Source organism: Corvus moneduloides, chromosome 2 (assembly GCF_009650955.1).
Source record: "Corvus moneduloides isolate bCorMon1 chromosome 2, bCorMon1.pri, whole genome shotgun sequence".
Lineage (NCBI taxonomy): Eukaryota > Metazoa > Chordata > Aves > Passeriformes > Corvidae > Corvus > Corvus moneduloides.
The window spans coordinates 80,421,567-80,440,756 of NC_045477.1; the positions used below are offsets into that span (position 1 = coordinate 80,421,567).

At 37.3% G+C, this 19,190-nt stretch overlaps 1 protein-coding gene across 1 annotated transcript in view; it reads right to left on the minus strand.

Moving 5' to 3' along the window:
- ABCC4 (ATP binding cassette subfamily C member 4) overlaps window positions 1-19,190 on the minus strand; it is a 146,367-nt gene that overhangs the window by 72,950 nt on the left and 54,227 nt on the right. The window contains exon 19 of the mRNA XM_032100049.1: window positions 18,504-18,650. Coding sequence (XP_031955940.1) covers window positions 18,504-18,650 — 147 coding nt within the window. The remainder of the gene's footprint in view (window positions 1-18,503; window positions 18,651-19,190) is intronic.

Sequence of the window (19,190 nt, forward strand, 5' to 3'; positions counted from 1 at the left end):
TCACCAGCCAAAGTCTCCTCACATAAGATACAATGCAGAAATTGTATCTAAAGTCTCCATTAAAAACAGAAGCACATAAAGGAAAAACCTCTTGATTGTGTGGAGGAAGGGGGGGGGGGGAAGTGTAACTTTCCTTCTTTCTGAAATTGCTTTCTTGGCAAATCTCAAAATACCTTCTGCATCCTAACCGCCTTTCTGATTGTATCTCATCACCAATTAACTAAGTTGGTTACAATTCCAGATGTAACAGCATTGACAAAACAGAATTTAACTTTGGTGCTGTATCATACTTGCTAACAAAGTGATCCCTTTTAAAAAAGCATGCTAGAGCTGGGGTAATATATGCATTAGCAATTTTCTAATTATTGATCCCTGCAGTAATACCTGTAATCAATTGTGAAAGGGATCTTCAAAAGCATTTAGAAGTACAAACTTCTGTCAATATATATATGTTTTATGCTAGAACCTGGGTCATAATTAGAAAGACAATGGAAGCTGACACTTGTACCGCCCCCAACCCCTGGAGTAATATCAATCTAATATGTAATCCTGTGATGAAGATTGCCAGAACAAAGTTCTAACCATTCTAGAAGCTAAGATCTGGATATCCTCTCTGTTTATTTTTAAACTCATTCACTGAAGCTATTTTAAGTTATCCTCAGTTTAATGAAAAAATTCTACATTTAAACATACTGAAACAAAAAAACTCACAACCTAAAATGAAGTCACCAAATCTAATGTACTGCCAAAATACAGCAGAACTTAATTTCTGCTCTATACTTCAACATAAGCAACATGATTTTCAAGTCCCATTTTTAAGGGACACGGTCCTACTGGACAAAAAAAAGGCATTTCTACACAGGAGGGAGGTACAGGAGAGTTACAACTGGCCTCCTTACCCTTCCAGAAGGAAAAAAACTTAAAAATGGTAACCATTTGCACCTTCTTATCAATTGGCCTTTAAAAAGATGTCAAGTTATAAACTACTGACAAAATTATCTATTGATTTACACCACCTTTTTTCTTTTTCATATATAAAGTTACGTACTTCAGCTCCTCACCATAATGCAAAGCATCTGTATAATAGAAAATGTTATCTACAAAACGTAGTCTTATATTGACTTTCTACTAGCAAGATTATGAATTTAATTCTTCGCTAAAATATTTAACCTCAACTGCACCCACTTTTGAAGAAGCACTTATACAGTCTAGTTCTTTGGGCTGAAAATATGCCCCAAGTGCTTTTTTCTGGAAGAGGGGCTTACAAAAAATTAAACAGAATACTACAAATCAGGATGGACTGAAATATCTGAAGAGTATTTTGTTACTGGAATATTTACATGGCATGACAAAAACAGCTATTAGAGCTACTTTCATATTTGGGAGCTATACATAAATATATATCAATGCAAGAATTAAAATAAAAATGGAAATATATATTACCTTCCTGGTAAGGTTTTTCCAACAACAAAAAGGAGTTTTCCTATGCTATTTATACTACCAAGACTTGATTCAGAATAGGCTCTAAATACTGCATTTCAGAAAATATTGGGGTGGATCTCCCATGAGCTCACAAATCTGCTCATATTTGTTGCTTTTATTACCATTCTATCTCCTAAAGATAATTCTCATAATAAGAATCCTAATTTCCAATGTTTCAATATTTTTCTCTTCTGCACCACCCCTTTTTTTTTAATTGGTGTTGAAGCTAGAGGGGCTCAATCATCACTCCAGTCTAAAATGACAATGAAGAAGTAGGACATTACTGAATATAAAGCATTTGACTCCTGAAATCTTAGCTGAAACTGCTATGTGGTTATCACTGCTATATGGTTATCATTCTAAAGACAAATAATATGCCATATTTTACCAATCTTATATATTCAGATCCCCATTCATCTTCTTCCTTTTTTTGGAACCATGAAAGAGAATTCTATAGGGACTGTTCCTTCTGTTTAGAAGGCTACAGGGACTGAATTCTATCGGGGTTGTCTTGGGACAAGGCCAAGACTTCCAGCCTCGATCTAGCCCACCCATTCTGAAGATAAAGCCTCTGGACAGGCCAAACAGCAGAGGCATTTCACATCTTTGTATGACTCTGTAAACCCTTCTCTTCTGCTTGGCATGGTCCTTCAGTTTGATAATTCATTTTTCTTTAGCTTCAGTTTCTTTTTCTTTCTTCTTCTGGAATATGTGATTGTTTGGAAAGGAGGGATTCTCTCCAAAGTTCACTCATGATATACCTGTGTAATGATTCCTGAAATACATTTTCCTTTTTAACTACTCCTGCTATAAAAAAGCCACTGGGAATCAGAAAAATTTTATTAAAAAACCACATGGGTTTGGCTATCCAGAATGTGCAATGGATGACACTGGATAATTTTCAATGGATTTTTTTTCTGCCTCACATGCAGTATCACAGAACTCAAGAGAAATTCTGGTACAGCTATCAGAAAGCTCACTTACTCTGCTGTGCAAATAATCAAAGAATTCCCTTGGAAAATCTGCTCTGTGTTAAAGAAGATACACGCCACACCCTCATGCCTCATAAAAATAAATATTTTGCTTCAATTTAGGACTTTTTAAACCACATGTTGCAGGAAAGTCACATAACATTTGGAAACAACTACATTCACAACTTAGGTACCATTCACAAAATAAGGTATCGGGAAACCTGTCACCCTGTTTATAAAGGTACAGCCAAGCCCAGGGGTCAGGACTTACAGGAGAGGCAAAGGTGGGGCAGAGATCCACTGGAATGTGTTACTTTTACCAGTCATGGAGAATACACTGAAGGTGGATCATCCACCTCTCCAGCAGGCCTGTTAATTCTCTACTACAGGCACTTCTGCTATAGGTCTCCTTCAGTCCCTGCTCTTGAAGCTAGTCACCCTTTGGAAAACTCAGTAGAAAGGCACCGGAAGAAGGCAAATGGGTGAGTGCCTGAAGGCTACAGCAATCAGCATGGGAGGGACTAAAGCTGGAATTAAATCCTTTGGCTTTTTGGGGGGCCTACGTTAGGGCACAGAATGGATCCTTTCCAGTGGAGCAAGCTGGAGGGATAACTTCACCTACTCTTCTGTTTTGTGACTGGCACCAAACTCCACTTGCAAATCTTGCCTGAGAAACAACCAAAAATCTTTTGTCTCAGAAAAGCTGAAGACAACCACAACCCAAGAGTTTTATTCTAGGAAGAAGTACTGTCCAAAAGAATATACATATGGTCTGACACTGCATTTCCTTGGGCCATCAGCTTCTGGGAAAAAAAAATATCACTATAAAGTAAACTCCTTTACAGCCTAAACTATAATTAACAACACTTAAATGAAATCAAATGAAAAAAAAACCCCAAATACAACCTCTTCTCTACTGTATATTTTATTCATTACATTAAAAGAAAGACATTTTAATAATAACATTATTAAACGCCAAGCATTTTGAACAAGTTATACTTCACTGCCTTTGACTCTACTGTACTCTTCTACTGGGCAACTATTAGAAAGCCTCATCTCAGAAACAAAAAAGAAAAATATACTAGGAATAAGCAGCTACAAATGAGAAGTACCTGCTGACCACACTAAAACATTAGTAGTGCATAAATCAAAACCAAAAAAACCTTTAATGTTTATGTATAAATATACCTTAAATAAATCCCCATTGATTTTTTTGACAGATAAACACTAGAGGTTAAATTATTTTAAAACATATGCTTACATATATGTTGCTTAGAATTTTTTTAAAAAGCCTATAATTTCCTATTTTTCATGGCTTTTAAATAATAAGAAACTTAGAATGATAAATATGTTAACAGCAACATTCTTCACTTCTCTATGAACATAGAAAAAAATTCACGCACATCAAGGAGGAAAAAAATTACTTGACTGAACCGTCATTCAAGCAGAAGTGAATACAGTTTGCAAACCCTTTTGGTTTTGTTCAGTTCAAAGACAGACTTCACTGTGAAACTCTGATTTATAGCTGTCCAGCAGTATGAACTCCTAAATAAATAAACACGCTAAAATAGAAGAGTGCTGCTCGCAACAAGGGACTCCTGAGAACATTGCCATTTGTTGCTTGCATGTCAGAAACACCCAGAAGAGGATTAATGTATCCGAAGCGGGAGGTGGAGACTCACTAGGACGCAGGCTGGACCATCATGTAGCCAGCAGCATGCCCTGCCCTGAAGTTTGTTGTGTCAGTTAAGAGAAACCAACACAATTGACTACAGAAGGAATAACGAGCTAAGGGAAGATGGAGCAGTAAGCTGGAACAGAAAGTTGCAGGACAAGATGATTTTTAATGTACAGGAACACAAAGGGGTCACGGAATTAATGAGCTTTCCCCACCCATATGTTTAACTGCTGTGTACTGCAGTTACGGTGCTACTGGTGCATCTCCAGACATGATTTCAAGATGAAAAAGTGCCAGCTTGTGGATGAACTTTAGTGCACGGTGAGCAGGAAGTTACAAAGATGTAAGCATGGAAGATAAACAAGCAAAAATGATGAGGGAGGGCATTAAAGACACTGGAATGTGCCAACAGCTCCATTTACCAGGTGCAGAAATAATAAAAGCTTTGCATGGGGAGAAGGCTAATGCTCAAACCAAGTACACTCCCCTCTACAACTCTGGTTAGACTCCCTCACAGTACACTGGGTAAGATTAAGAAAAAGTCTTCCCTCCATCTGGCCCTGGGGAGCAGCTGCAAGACAAAACTGTCAAGAGACAAGCTGGTAGTCACAGTCACAGAACTCACCAAACCTGGGGCGTCTGGATATTGAGAGAGCTTTGTGTACATATTGACGTGAATTTTTGCCCTGCTTGCATGTGTCCTCTCCTTCCCTTCCTCCCCAGCTTCATTCACTGCATATCCACTCCCCATTTCCTCTCCTCTCTCTTCCTTCAAAAACACTTCTTCCATTCTCCTTCACCATGGAATGGTACAAGCTCTAGGTAAAAATGTCATCCCACGCACAACCACGGTCTAAAGCCCAACACAGCGAGACACAGGCTAGGAAGAGTGGAGGAGTTGGGGACAATGCAAGTGAGAACAGAAGGTGAACACAAAGTGATTGCAACACTCAAAACCAGGAAAGTGCCTGAAACGATGTTTTGGAAATGCAGAGTGACAAAAAGAGCCAGATAGGGGAATAATGACACATGAACCATAAAGGCAACAGAAAGCATGTTTTACACTGAAAAACATGGGAAATCCAGCAAGTGAGAGATCAGGTTCTGAAACAGCTCCTAAACTAGAACTGTGGAAGTTAAAAAGCCAGTGCCACCTGAAGGAAGATGGCAAAGTGCAACCAGAACATAGTGCATAACCATAGGCACTGGACACATACAGACTACTCAAAAGGTTATACTCTGACAGATAAGGGAAAACTTACTATCTAATGAAAGAGATGTCTTTCGAAACATTCAGAGGATTTTAGTTCCTTCTTGCTTGAAACTGCTCTTACAGAAGCATATTTCACTCTGCTAACTAAAGAACTGCAGAGGGAACAGATGGTTGTGTCTCTTTAGTCCTTAGAGTATACTCTGATTAGTTTGCTTAATTTCATTCACACAGGATCTTAAGATTTCACAAGACCAATTAAGATTTCAGGTAAAGGAATTACCAGTAAGAGTTTTCTTTCTTCCTTCAAAACACGCCTATCATCAGATCTTAACAGTTCACTTACTTACGCACTGATTTTGTTTTCCTGACACCCATTTTCACCACTCTCTGGTTTTGTTGCTGTTTTAAACCAGCAGCTTTTCTGAAAGTACATCAGACACATTAGGATGAAACAAGTTCCAGGACTGCAACAAACAGGACAACAAGAGGAGCCATGTAAAGACTACAACAAAAACACCTATCACTCAAGTATCCACATCCAATACATACACCACTATTAAATCCTCTCATGGACCTGAAGCACAACTTATATTTTGTAGTATGCATAAAAAATTTTGCAAATAATCACTGATCATAGTCTAACCCCAGACATTTTGGGAAAGGCTGTTTTAAAACAACAGCTTTGCCATTATTCTGCATTGAAAAAGACACCAAATTTCTGATAAGGCATGAATAAAATGGAAAAATAAAAATATAATAATGAAAGCAAATGACAGAAAAATACCTTGTGTTTTTGTTTCCCTCTTCCCAAAACAGCATAAGCACAGAACTTCATTCTGGATCAATTTGTGGATACATCGTTAAAACACTGAAACAAAACTACACCTCCAAGCAAAAAAATCACAAAAGGTTAAACTGTGTTAATAAACCAACCACTATTAAAATTACAGAGTATTAATTAGTAACAACTTAGCATAGCAGTTTATTTAATTAGAATATTTGGAGAACAAATGCTGGCTCTGATAGTTTTCAAAATGTAGCTTAACTTTAGAATGCATATGAAAAGCAACCAATAAACTTTTCATCACAGCTGAATGGTATTTACACCACCTCTTAATTTTCCGAATGTTTATTTTGTCCTTTTCTGACTCCAGGGAAGAAATCCTTAAATAGCAGTTCACATTCCTAATATGAACATTCAATTCCTAAATTTCTTAGTGGTCAACTATACAATGGTCATGCCTTCAGGAAGGGGTCAAACAAGTTTAAGTGCCTGGATCACTCTAAACCTTTTAGGACTTTCTGGCCAATTGGATGTTTGTTTCTTTTGGTTTTCTGAGAAAGGAAATTGAAATGCCTCTTGATATCAAGGTTTTGTAACCTTCCATAATCTGGTGTTTTTCTGTAAAACTGTCATATTACAGTTGGCATTCAAAACTCTGGGCTTATGAAACAAAAGTCTCTAGCATAGCACCTTCTAGAAGGTTCCTTACTTCAACAGGTACCACACTTATATACCTGCAGAAGTCTGTCCACAATGGACCACTTGGCATGATTAGGACCTAAATTAAGTCAAGACATCACAAGTTACCTGAACTAGAAATCCAAATAAATATTGGAAACAAATCCAACGTTGTAAAACTGCATCTCTCAAGTGTTGCCACTTGCATGGGTCACATTCTTTCCTTCTCAGTGCATTCAAACACCCGAAGGACCATTACGTTCAGAAAAGAGATCCTAGAAGAACTAAAAGTTCTGACACCAGACAAATTAAACTAGCTGTGAATCCCCTTGAGGAGGTATGAATCATCTCTGAGGTTTAAATTAGATTATCAACCAAGTGAAGCAGCATAGTAAATCTACAATAAAAGATGAATGCCTACAGGAATATAATTTTTGCCCCTAGTGGCAGATGCTTGAACTTTAAAGGATCTGAGACTAAGCTCTTTGTCTAAGCCTTCCTGACAGAAAACAACTGAAATAATGTTTTTGGTTGGTCCAACTTTGCTCCACATGCCGCATGAAAACAGTATCTAAACCCTGTAAATGAAAGTATATTGTCACTTCTAAACCAATTGAGGATCAAACAATTTACAGAAACCAAGACTTATTTTGCTGACAATTAAGCTCTATCACCAAGACTCAAGATTCAATGAAATTTGACAATTGTGAAGGAAAAGGCTTTTGTCTGACTAAGTCTTAAGCATTGGAAGAATCAACAGAAAATCAGAAGACTGAATTAGATTGAAAAGCCTTTGAGGATAAAATTCACTAATTAAAACAACTGCCTTCCTTGCCCTGTTTCCTCTCTGAATTGCTTTGGTATCACAGCAGAAAGGCATACAGGAGGAGGAAAATTTGGTCTAAGGAGCAAGTGTTACATCCATCACACTTCCTCTTACACCAACAGCATTCTCTGTCTATCCTGCTGGTCAAGTTCCATTATGAAGAACCATCACCCCTTTAAAGGCGAGATGAAAGACAAGTATAAATCTATGCTTCACACCAAATCTGAGAGGTATGAAAGGTCTTTAAAGCCTTCTTCTTCCAAGCTGAAACCTTTTTTATTCATCACGTTAACTCTGTAGTAATTCAGATACAACCCAAAGCTACCGAAGTGCTGCAGGTCACTAGCTGGAAGAGTATTTTTGCATCTCCCCCTCAGAGAGTCAAAGAATGAACATATCCTTCTGTTTCTTCAAGACCCATAAAATCAAAGAGACATAGAATGGGGCCTGGGTTGGAGGGGACCTTAAAGACCACCTAGTTCCAACCCTCCTGCACTGGGCAGTGACACCTTCCATGCTCAGAGCCCCATCCAACATGGTTTGAACACATCCAGGGATAGGATATCCACAGGCTTGTCTGGACAACCTGTGCCTGTGCCTCACTACCCTCACAGCAAAGAATTTTTTCTTAATATGTAATGTAAATGTAATGTCTTTCAGTTGTACTAACTTGTTCTCCTTCTGCCCGTTTAATTGAACAATATGTAAGATTTCTATTCAAAACATCTCCATGCTTATTTTAAAATTAATAACAAGTACTCAACAAGCATTTGAACATCTTGCATCTCAAGAAGTACAAACAACAGAGGCAGAGCACAAAGGTATTAACAAATTAAGCAGCGCTCACAGCACTACATTTTAAGCTAAAAACATCTCAGATCATTTCAGAAACTTGGGATTTTGCATTTCACGAAATGTTTGTGTCTCTATTAAAAGTACATCATAATATTGCTTTAGTATATGGCTGAGATGGGACAAAAATTAATTAAATCCTATTTTTCCACAAGAATGTTTCTATTTTTCAAGCAAACAAACGCTTCTGGACAGTGTCAGATTGGACATTTCCACTCTTGAACACTCAGCAGGTGAACAAAACCATCTCTATAAGCCCTCATAATCTTAGAGAAACACTTATTTCTGAAAAATCACTTCTAAACACTGTCCTTAAGCCTTTGGTAGTAGCTGAGCAACACTGGTTATTAAATTGAGGTGCAGCAGAGTTTATTTTTTCTTATCTGAATTAAAAAAATATATGTTAGGATTGTTTTTTCCATTTTTTTCTCTTGGGGATTTTGGGGGTTTAAATATAAGCAGCATTCAATGAATGGCTTTGAATTCAATATTAAATCATACTTGTAGCTTAATTATGAAAAAAGATCATTGTCACTACGTATTTGGAATATTAAAACTTGTCAGCTTTATAAAAACCTCAAGGCACTTTTTACTCTCAAATTCGGCTTTATTTTGAAAGCGCTCCTTAGATAAGATTTCTTAATATTAGAATAAGTCTAGCATAACTAGTTTCCTGTTGAAAATACTGAAGAAAAAATATTCTCTCTATATTGTTAGTTTACTAGAAAAAAAAGATGACACTATTAAAGCTAAAACCATTTATATTTCACAGTTCTGAGGCTTTAAATTTGCAGAGGTTTCTGCAGGTATCTTTTGTCTCAAAGCAGCATCCAATAGGTTTTTTTTTTTTCTCCAATGGAAATGGAATATTAGCTGACTAAAGGTAAGAAGTACTAACTCTTCCTTAAACCATTTCAATATTTTTTAGTCAGGAAATACCAGAAATATTCTGGAAAGCTAACTGTAATTGTTTACTTTTGGCTGGTTGTTGAGACAGGAGAGAGGAGAACTGTTCTTCTGAAAGGAGACTGAGGAACTAATGAAGGGAGAAAGGGGAGAAGTATTATACTAACCTCAGGCAAAGCATATGGGGTTTTATACATACAACTATATTTAAAAGTAAATATTAAAAATACGGTTCATTTCTTTCTCTAAGTGGCACTTTCCAAATCCTAGATACCCATCCTTAGGCACTTAACTCTCTAAATGAAGACAGACACCGCCTCTTCTCTAAAGATCAGCATGACAGATTCTAAACAAAAAAATAAGTGCTCTGGAAGAAGAGAGGAAGAAGACAGTGTGAAGTTTACAGCTTTAAGCATTCATATTGAAAAGGAGAGAGGGGAGGAAAACCCAATACTGAGCAAATGCCCCTGGCATCTAATCACTTACTGTCCTCCTGGCATGTCCTAGAAAGGATGGGGCAGGGGCAGTATTCCTGTATGAGAAATTAATTATGACATCTTAAGAACAGGTGTAGGAATTTTGCCTAAAATGTAGACGAAACCATTTATTTTGGGTTGTGAACATTCAAACTCATGAAGTTATGCTAAGAAGTGAATACACACAGGGACAAAGAAACACGTATTCCTAATGAAGGGAAGCTTACCACAAAGCAGAGCGTTTTTTCTTGCCTACACACGAATTAGCAATATTCTGCATTGCATCATTTACATATTAAACAGATAATAACTTCATTGAGAAAAAAGAGGTTTACCCCACACACACACAGAAATCTCATCACATCTGATAAAAAGAAAATTGAGGAAGAGTTAGACCATCTTATAATTGCTAGCAAGAATGTCCAAGTTCCAAAACTTTACCCTCTCAAACTTCCAAACACCTTCAGATTATTCTGCACTCTCTGCCCCAACACTAAGTCCAGCTAGTGAAGATTTATGCTTGAAAGAGGGCAGGAAAAGTAGCATTTCCTGACACAGAAAGCAGAGGATTAATTCAGGTACACAGTAGATGAAAACTGACCAGAACCATGTCAGTGGACAGAAAAACCATGACCTTATGAAAAGTTTAACTCTAAACTTCCTTTGAATTTTCAAATGTCATAAATGTTGCACAAGTAGCACATGATAAAAGCTCAAGTTTGAGAAACATTTATACTCTTTTTTTAACTGGCAAATGAGGAAGAAGGAGGGGATCCTACAACTAGAAGAAAAACAGGTCAAAAGTCATTTGTAGGTCTTCTGTAACAGTGCAAAGTCGAATACAAAACCAAAACCACCTCCTGAGCACAAAAGGCACGCTACTCTGAGCCAAACAGCTGAGAATGAAGACTCTGCCACCTTTCTGCCATACAGCAGCTTGCTCTGCATGCTGGCTCTGTGAATAAAACTTCCTACCCAGCATTAGGTGAATAATAGCTAAGGCAGCCCCAGCCTTTCCAGATTTTTCAGAAATCTCCTCACTCCACAACCTCCCTTTGGGACCACCACAGCTAAATATTCTGTTCAAGCCAAAATCAAGAGCCATGGCAACAAAGTATGCAAATCAGAATCACCTAGGAAAATGTTCGACAGGAGCCCAAATTTAAGAGAATATTAAAACAAACCCCAAACAAAAATGAACCTGCAGTTTCCAGTTTCAAGCTACCTGCCTCAAGGTCGGTATTGCCACAAGCAATAATTAATGTCCATTACATACTACCACAATAATTACAGGACTATTGTCCAGTAACTAATAAAACAAACAAACAAAAAATGTTCTTCATACGCTTGATGCTATTTTAGAACACTTTGAAAAGCTCTCTTAAGGCTGGTAGCTATCAACATATACAGCTTGTAATAATGTTGTCCTCTCCAAATACAACATTATCTGCCATAAAATGACTTCAAAAATCAAAACCTGAAGGAGGTTCTGCATATGTGTATTCACCTGAATGCATAACAAAAAGCCCCTGACAAAGTACCTAATGATTTTGATGAAGGAAAAAAAAGATTATCTGGGGAAGACAGGGGGGAAGACAGCAAGTAATGCTGTACTGTACTGCTTGTAAATAACTTAGAGGTTGTATTTTTTGAACTGAACAACACGCTGAAGTCAAGTTCGATTCAATACCTCTGCTTCTGCTGTTATTTCTATTCTTCGGCCTTTAGTCTGGATTGCCAAAACAGGCAGATTCACATAAAACAGCCATTCTGTTCTACACTAAAATTTTAACTTTGGATCGAGAAGTGCCTTTTGTTTCCAAACACTCTACAAGATCACCACAGGCACAAACTAATCTTCACTTGTTGCATAATCTGCAAGATGCTGGCAATCTGGAAAAAAAAAAAAAAGAAACCTCAACTAATTAATTCACCCAGATGCTGCAGTGCAGATTACCTAGGATCATCTGGGAGAAAAAATTCTGTGCAGTATAAAGCAGAACAGTACTAATGAAATGAGTTTGCGCTGTGATAGTGGTTTGTTTTATTTTCAGCTACTCAGATTAAACAAAAAAAACCCCAAAACACCCCACCAAAGCGGGCTAGTTTTTCTGCAAACACCACAGTGGTCTAACTGTGTGTCTGTGTGTCCACAAGGGACAGCAGTGGAAGGGTATGGCACAGCCAAGAGCCCAGGAGAGCCAAGAGCCTGATATGCATGGCTGGCACCCGGGATGGGGGAGCCACACGTTCAAGGCTCACAATAAACCTGAGAGGGAGAAGATCTGGGCTGCCTTTCCCACATTCCATATACGTGGTCTCACCACCTGGCTGTCCATTACCCCTGCCCAGCTCTTCTCCAGAGCAATTTATTTTTGGAAATGCTTATGCATTGTTCCAAGGTGGAGTGAAGTGAGTTTTGGTAAGTTTTTCCTCATTTCTCAAAAAAGTTTACTTCCCATCCAAAACAGGCATCCATGAACATCAAGAGAGGACATTCTATCTCTGTGTCCCCACTATCCACAGCAGTCGTAGCAGCATCCCACAATTTATAAACACATTAAAAATAGCAAAAAAAGGTACATATTTAAAATAGTTATTATCAAAACAATCAAACAAAAAAATCCTCCATTTTGGATTATCTCTAAAAGCGTATTTGTAGCTGCATCACCTCAGCTGGGCCCTCTTTTTAAGCCCCTTGCAGTTTTCCATCAATATTACAGCAGTCTCTTCCTCTTGTTTTCAAGTATCTCCAACCAACATTTAGTTCCTTATTGCCACAAATCTCACCAAAACAGCATGCCATCTATGCAAGACTAAAACAAAATTTCATTTTTATTTTCCCACTACAGTTGCAGGAAAGGGATGTCTCTGAACAGCTTCCGTGCAGTCTTTTAAAGCCAGTATTTTTAATTAGGCTTCTCCGTCTTCCTCGACATTCCATGCCTCCTTTTTGCTCGGCTGAGGTGGGGCGAGAGCTGCTCTCTCTGTAGCTATTTCAGTAAATGAAAACACTAGAGTTTGCAATATCTGGGCAGGTCAGCATATGGTCAGAAATGAGTTTCCCAGCAGGCTGTTTTCCCCACCAGGGGATCTTAATGCGAAGAAGATAGAAAATCCCTATGAAAGGATGTGGAATCTTGTGCCGGGAAAGCAGAAGGCTGCACTTGGAAGTGGCTGTCAGTACAAGCTTCACGCAAGTTATTTCCCTATCTAATGTCTCGTCCCCTCCTACGAACAGCTTTTCCGTAAACCTTTTAATTTCATCTCCCGTATTAGGCATAAACGGGGTGAGCTCTGACTCGGTGAACTGAAAATGTAAAGGGCTTGTCTCATCGGTTTATGGCCAAGTTTCATTCAATGATTATTGCAGAAAAGAATAGGATAGAGTTGAATTGATTTTTGCTAATAGATAATAAATGTAAACATAACTCCCAAGTGCCATTTACTAACTTTAAAGACTACTCCTACAGCAATCAACTTTATAAGGCTCCTGACAGAATCATAATGGTGATAAAACACATGGAAGAATAAGACTATTTAAACTCTTAACAAAGCCATGATAATACTAACAGTAAACGAGCAACTCCCATAAAATATCATTTAATAATCACGCCCTGATAAGATTTAAAGTATATATCGCCATTGTTATATGAAAAAAACATTAGAGGCTTTTTTCTTTAACACATGCAGCAACCTAACAGGTTTTAATTACCACACCTACTTCAGTGACGAGCTGTTCCACTCAAACACCCAAACATAATATTTACAACGTTGTGTGGTTGTTAAGGATCTTGATGATTGATGGAACCCATTGTGTTGCCATCTTAATAACAACAAATGCAAGTGATTACCAACACGGAAGAGAGAATCTGTGTTTTTATTTTACAACAAAAGGCTCTCCTATAGGGACTTCTTTCCAACGTAAACTCACAAACCTGTGCACATGTGAACGCGCTTTAGAGCTTGGCACAGGAGTTGAAAACAAAGCCTCTGCTGCTTTAAGGACAATGTATTTTTTTGTATTAGCTTAAGAGAACATGAAAGCTGTCAAAAGAGCTGGTACAGTTTTCCACAACCCTGCAGAATTCATCTTGACCACAAGGATATATCTGAAAACTGCATCAGAAAGATAGCACAGATCTTGAGTCATTGAATCAAATAGGAATACAATACATTTCCTGGCATTGCTACTGAATATTTATATCAGTGACGAATGAGACTACAAACAAAATATCTTAACATGAAGCTTTGCCTTGTTAACTGCATGATATGCCAAAACACCACCTACTGTAAATCACACGGTTTAAGACCAGTATTTCTTGTTTGAACATGCTACTTGTTCAGCAGAATCACTTGTGTGAACAAGCATACATTAATGTACACTAACTAGAGCAGTTTCACTATCCAACTGATAAAGTATAATTTAACAACCTCATTATCAGCATTGTAATTTTCAGACTGCTGAAATACCATATTCGTTGCAAATATTATATGGTTGAAACCCTTTAACAACATTGCCCATTTGACACTTCTGTCAGATACAATGCAGATAGGCATTTGTGCATTGATGAACATGCTTTTAATCCTATAAAGGAACTTTCTCTGTCAAATCATAAGCATTTCAACACTTGATTTATGAACATCATAATTAAATTCCTTATGCCTTAAAGAAAAACAAACTCTGCATTATAACAACAGCTTTCTTTCACATTTTAATCTTTTTATATTTGGAATTTGCTTTCATGTGCTGCTATTAGTTATCAGTTCAGCATGTCATTTCCGGCTGCCAAAACCAAAAAAGAATATTTCTCTTTATAACCAGGTCAAATCTCAAAGTCTAGGTAAGCACTCAAAGGGATCAATGTTTATTTAATGCTTCCACAACACATTTGTGGGAAAAAAAAAATCTGTTAATTTAACAGGTGGAGGACGACCATCACACAATTCAGTGCTTCCCATTTCTAAGAAGGCCAGAAATGCTGTAAAGTCTGCCAAAATATTTCTTTTCCTCCTATGAACTGTCAGAACCAAGAGTTTGGGGAGATACAATTCAGAAAAAAAAAAAAAAGCTGCATTTGTTCAGTGATTCTGGTTCAATGTAAATTTTAGACAGAATCTCTAGAAGGGGGAGAGATTCCTATTTTATCTGAACAAATTAATGCATATCATTCATTCCTTCTTACAGCACCCATCAGCAGAGCAGCAGCAGGTTTCAGCTTTCTAAACTCAATGCAATTCAAAATTACACACAATTTACACTAAAACTACCATAACTGGAAATGATGCATGTTACACATTAGCATCCCTTCTCTAATCTCTGTCCCTAAATCCTGGAAAAGAACAATTCATTTACAAGCTAAGCAAGTAATCTTGAATCAAATGCTGAAGCTCATCAAAACTAGGATTCTCCGAACTGTTCAATAAGAAACTAATTTCAAAAGAGGCAACTCCCAAATCAGTCTTTGCTGCCGAAGTTCAGGTCCCTTTCACCTAGCTTTGTAACAAATTTGTTTTGAAGCGTTACAAACACCTTGTTAAAGAAATTAAAAGGAATAATGGCTGAAGAAGGTCTCCCTGATGGGACTCTTCTGACTCTAGAGGACTATCTGACTTTTTGGCCACTAATTCCAAAACGAAAAAAGTTCCTGAACTCACAACTACATGAAGCTGAAAAGCTTATTGCATAAAATATCCGGAGAAAATACTATTCCTGCAGATAATGAAGACAACTGAATGAAACCACATTACTACTGCTCAGCAGAGAGGTTGAAAATTCACTCCTCAAATACCATCTCTAAAAATGTAACAGATGAACTTTGTCATCCTTCTAACAAGCCACTGTAATGCTCGACTGGGATAAAACAGATCATGCTGCCCTCTTGTGCTAGACGTGCACAGAAACCAACCCCTTTACCCCTGCAAGTGACATGTGAAGAGCAATATATAAAGCATTCACTATGAAATAGAAAACATCCACATCTTCCTACTTTACAGATAGTTTGACATTCATGTTATTCCCTTACTGGGATATGGGTAGAAGAGCAAAGAAGTTCCCAAAGAGCCAAATTCTACTCTCAAAAAAAAAAGTTTTGTGAACAAATGCAAACAAGTCAGATGTGATAAAACCCAAACTACTAACACTTCAACTACCCATCAAGCTTTCGCTACCGCTGTGTAAGTGATGCAGTAGAGGTACCTGCTGATAAATCTGAATTTCAGTCATAAATAAATGGCAATTTTTTCTGAATACACTTTGGTCAGTTAGGATTATCAGCTCAGTAGGGTTAGACTAAATGCTTAAGAAAGAAACAGACGGTCATTTATTAATAAGGTTCTTCCAATGCAAAATATGCAGTAATGTTTAACTATTTTTAGACCTATGCCAAATTACAGAAAGGTGAAATCTGTGTACATACAAATTTTTTTGGCTGGGAAGGGAGAAAGGAGCGGGGTCCTTATATTCCTTTTGTCTCTGCTATGTAATCCAGGTTCCAAAAATACACTGACATTCTTCTATCATCTGGGTAAGATGCTGGTTACTATTCCCTTTACAACTTTCCCCTCCCTATATATTGCCAATGCAACCTGTGAAGAGAGATCTTGGGTTCATGCCTAAACTGATTCACAAAGCATTAATTTTTTTTACAAGTAAGTCATCTCATTTATTCACCAACACTGATTGAATCTACACTGTTGAGAGCTGACAGACATGTCATGATTCACCACGTATTTCCATTTCCTAATGTCGACTCTCTGATGCTCCTCACTACCCTGTTTCCCCAGTAAGAATTACCAAGAGCTTGGGATGTCTATTTATTTAAGTTTCCTTCCTCGACTCTGGAACACAGATCACCATGTGTTCAAAATACTAGCCGTGGCATTTTTTAATTGCTGATTATTTTTTGATAAATAAAACAGCAAAATTCAGTTCAGCATTGCTTCTGCTGAGGTCTTAGAGACTTCACACAAATACTGAGAACATGCTGGATGCTTAAATGACAGATTTGACATTGCAGCTTTGCTAATATGGGATATGATAACTAATAGTTTGGCTTAGCTGTTACGATCACAACACTAGAAAAAGGGGCATTTAATAATTTCAATTTATTTTCAGTATGTCTTTTATAAGCATATTAAAAAAAAGATAGGGGGAAAAAACAAAAAAAAAAATACACCCCACCTCAATGCAAGAAATTGCATGTGAAGTTCTAAAAGATAAATAAACAGTTAGAAATCCATGTAAATCAGACAATGAAATACAGATGTTACAAACAGGATTTCAGAACTGCTAAATGCTGCAATTCTGAACAAGAACATTGTCTCATGTGCCATTTTTTCTCTTTTTTTTCCTTTTTCAAATGATGTAGAGATCAGAACAGCAGTAATTTTGCATGCTACCATGACCAGAAGAAAGATGAAGGGAAAGAAATATATGCATCCTGAAGTTAATCTTCTACTATAAAGTATCTGTTTAATAGAAACACACATCTAAGTCACAACAGTGTGTGAATACCAGCGACAGGCAGGTTTTATGAATGTCAGTTTTACAATGCACTGCTAATTGGAGCTTCACAGTGTTACAAAGCAAACTGGTGTTACTCTACATTGTTGCTGTTTTCTCTCTAGTTCTTAGTTTGTTATTATGAGCCAGATTTATGGGCATTCTTACAAGATCATTATGTATTCCCTCAAAAATACAGTTACTGCATATGCTGCGCACACATACACAAGAGACAGAAGAGGAAAATCCCTGTCTGACACATCAGCACTAGGATTTCTTCTGATGTATGTGCTCTCACTAGCTCTCCACCAACCCATCTCTTGAGCTTCCCTTCTAATCCTTTGCAGTGGCCTTGAATTTACATTTCCACACAGTCACTGTACAAGTAGGCCACGTAACACAGCCCTAAACTTCTGCAGCTTTAGGGACGTTTTTAAGATCAAATTGTACACATTTCGTTCATCATATCATGGGCATGAACCTTTTCTCCACATGAGTATCTATTCCTTGAAAATACTACTAATTTCTCTGAAACAGTAAAGCCATCCCTATATATCCTTACAATTAAATGTCGCCTGGTGCTATGAGAACAAGCCCATGCCCCTTTTTTTCCAAGGGAGTGAAGACCATCAGGTTTCTGTTTCTCATGTAAAAGAGAAACCTTTGGCTAGTCAATCAGTACCACCCACTTCCCCACTCTTCATTCTGCTCTGGCTTCTCTCTCCTTTCTTTTGAAGAACATAAGGATCTGGATCACAGTTTTACAAAATGCATTCATACACATTCAGCATATGGGAGACACCCTGTGAAACTGCAGCAGAACAGCAGTGCAAATACAGGTCAACACACAACACCAAAGCTACAGGTAATTCGCTGTTCTGTAAGCTGCCATTTAAAGACAGTAAGATGAATCATCAATAAGCAGTCTGAGTTTGAAACTGAAAAAGACTACACTGTTAAATTTAAAGTGTTTAAGTAAAAATTTAAATTTAGAAAGTCTAAGTGAAAGAAGCAAAAGAACCCAACAAAAGTGCAAAAATACTACAAAATTCTAATTGTCCAGAAATGGTATAATTTGTGCAATCAAGGAGATACATTAAATGCTGAGGGTTTTTTTATACCAATAAACTTACCAATAGGATTTCTGTCAAAAAACAAGACAGGAGCTTTCAAAATGGATTGAAACATTTTGTTGTGCAAATTTTGACCAGAATTGACAAGAACTTGAAACACCAGAAGACTTCTTATTATGCCAAATGATATTGTAGCCACTGTTAAACCTGAAACAAAAAAAAAAAACGAAACCATGAATAGAGCCTCCAAAAAGATACGGATCTTTCAGAAGAAAAAAAAAGCTAAAAATAAAACTGAACTAAAATCAAATTCTCTGGACTTCTGCATATAGCAAGAATCCAAACTTAAGCCTATGGGGACTCAGACTGAGTGCAGAACACAGATACATTTGTCACTAGTTTCAGTTACTATCACAGAATCAATTTAATCAACTTCTCCTTTTCTGTTTGAAAGAATTGGTACTTCATAGAAATGTAGGAAATGTCTGTTAACCCATGAGATAAATCTGTATTAAAACTTTCTGCATAACAGCCTTACTAAAAAATTCATTTCACAGTCCCATGTGTAATTGTGGATTGCAGAGGTCACTGAAGATTCAACACCTGCCAGCAGGTATTAAACAAGTAATATATACATGGCTATTTAGAGACAACCTTGAATTACTCCACATCAGCCCAAACCACTCATGTCATTCTTCCCCTTGTAAAACACACCAAATCATTTAAATTATGTGTACTTCTTTCACA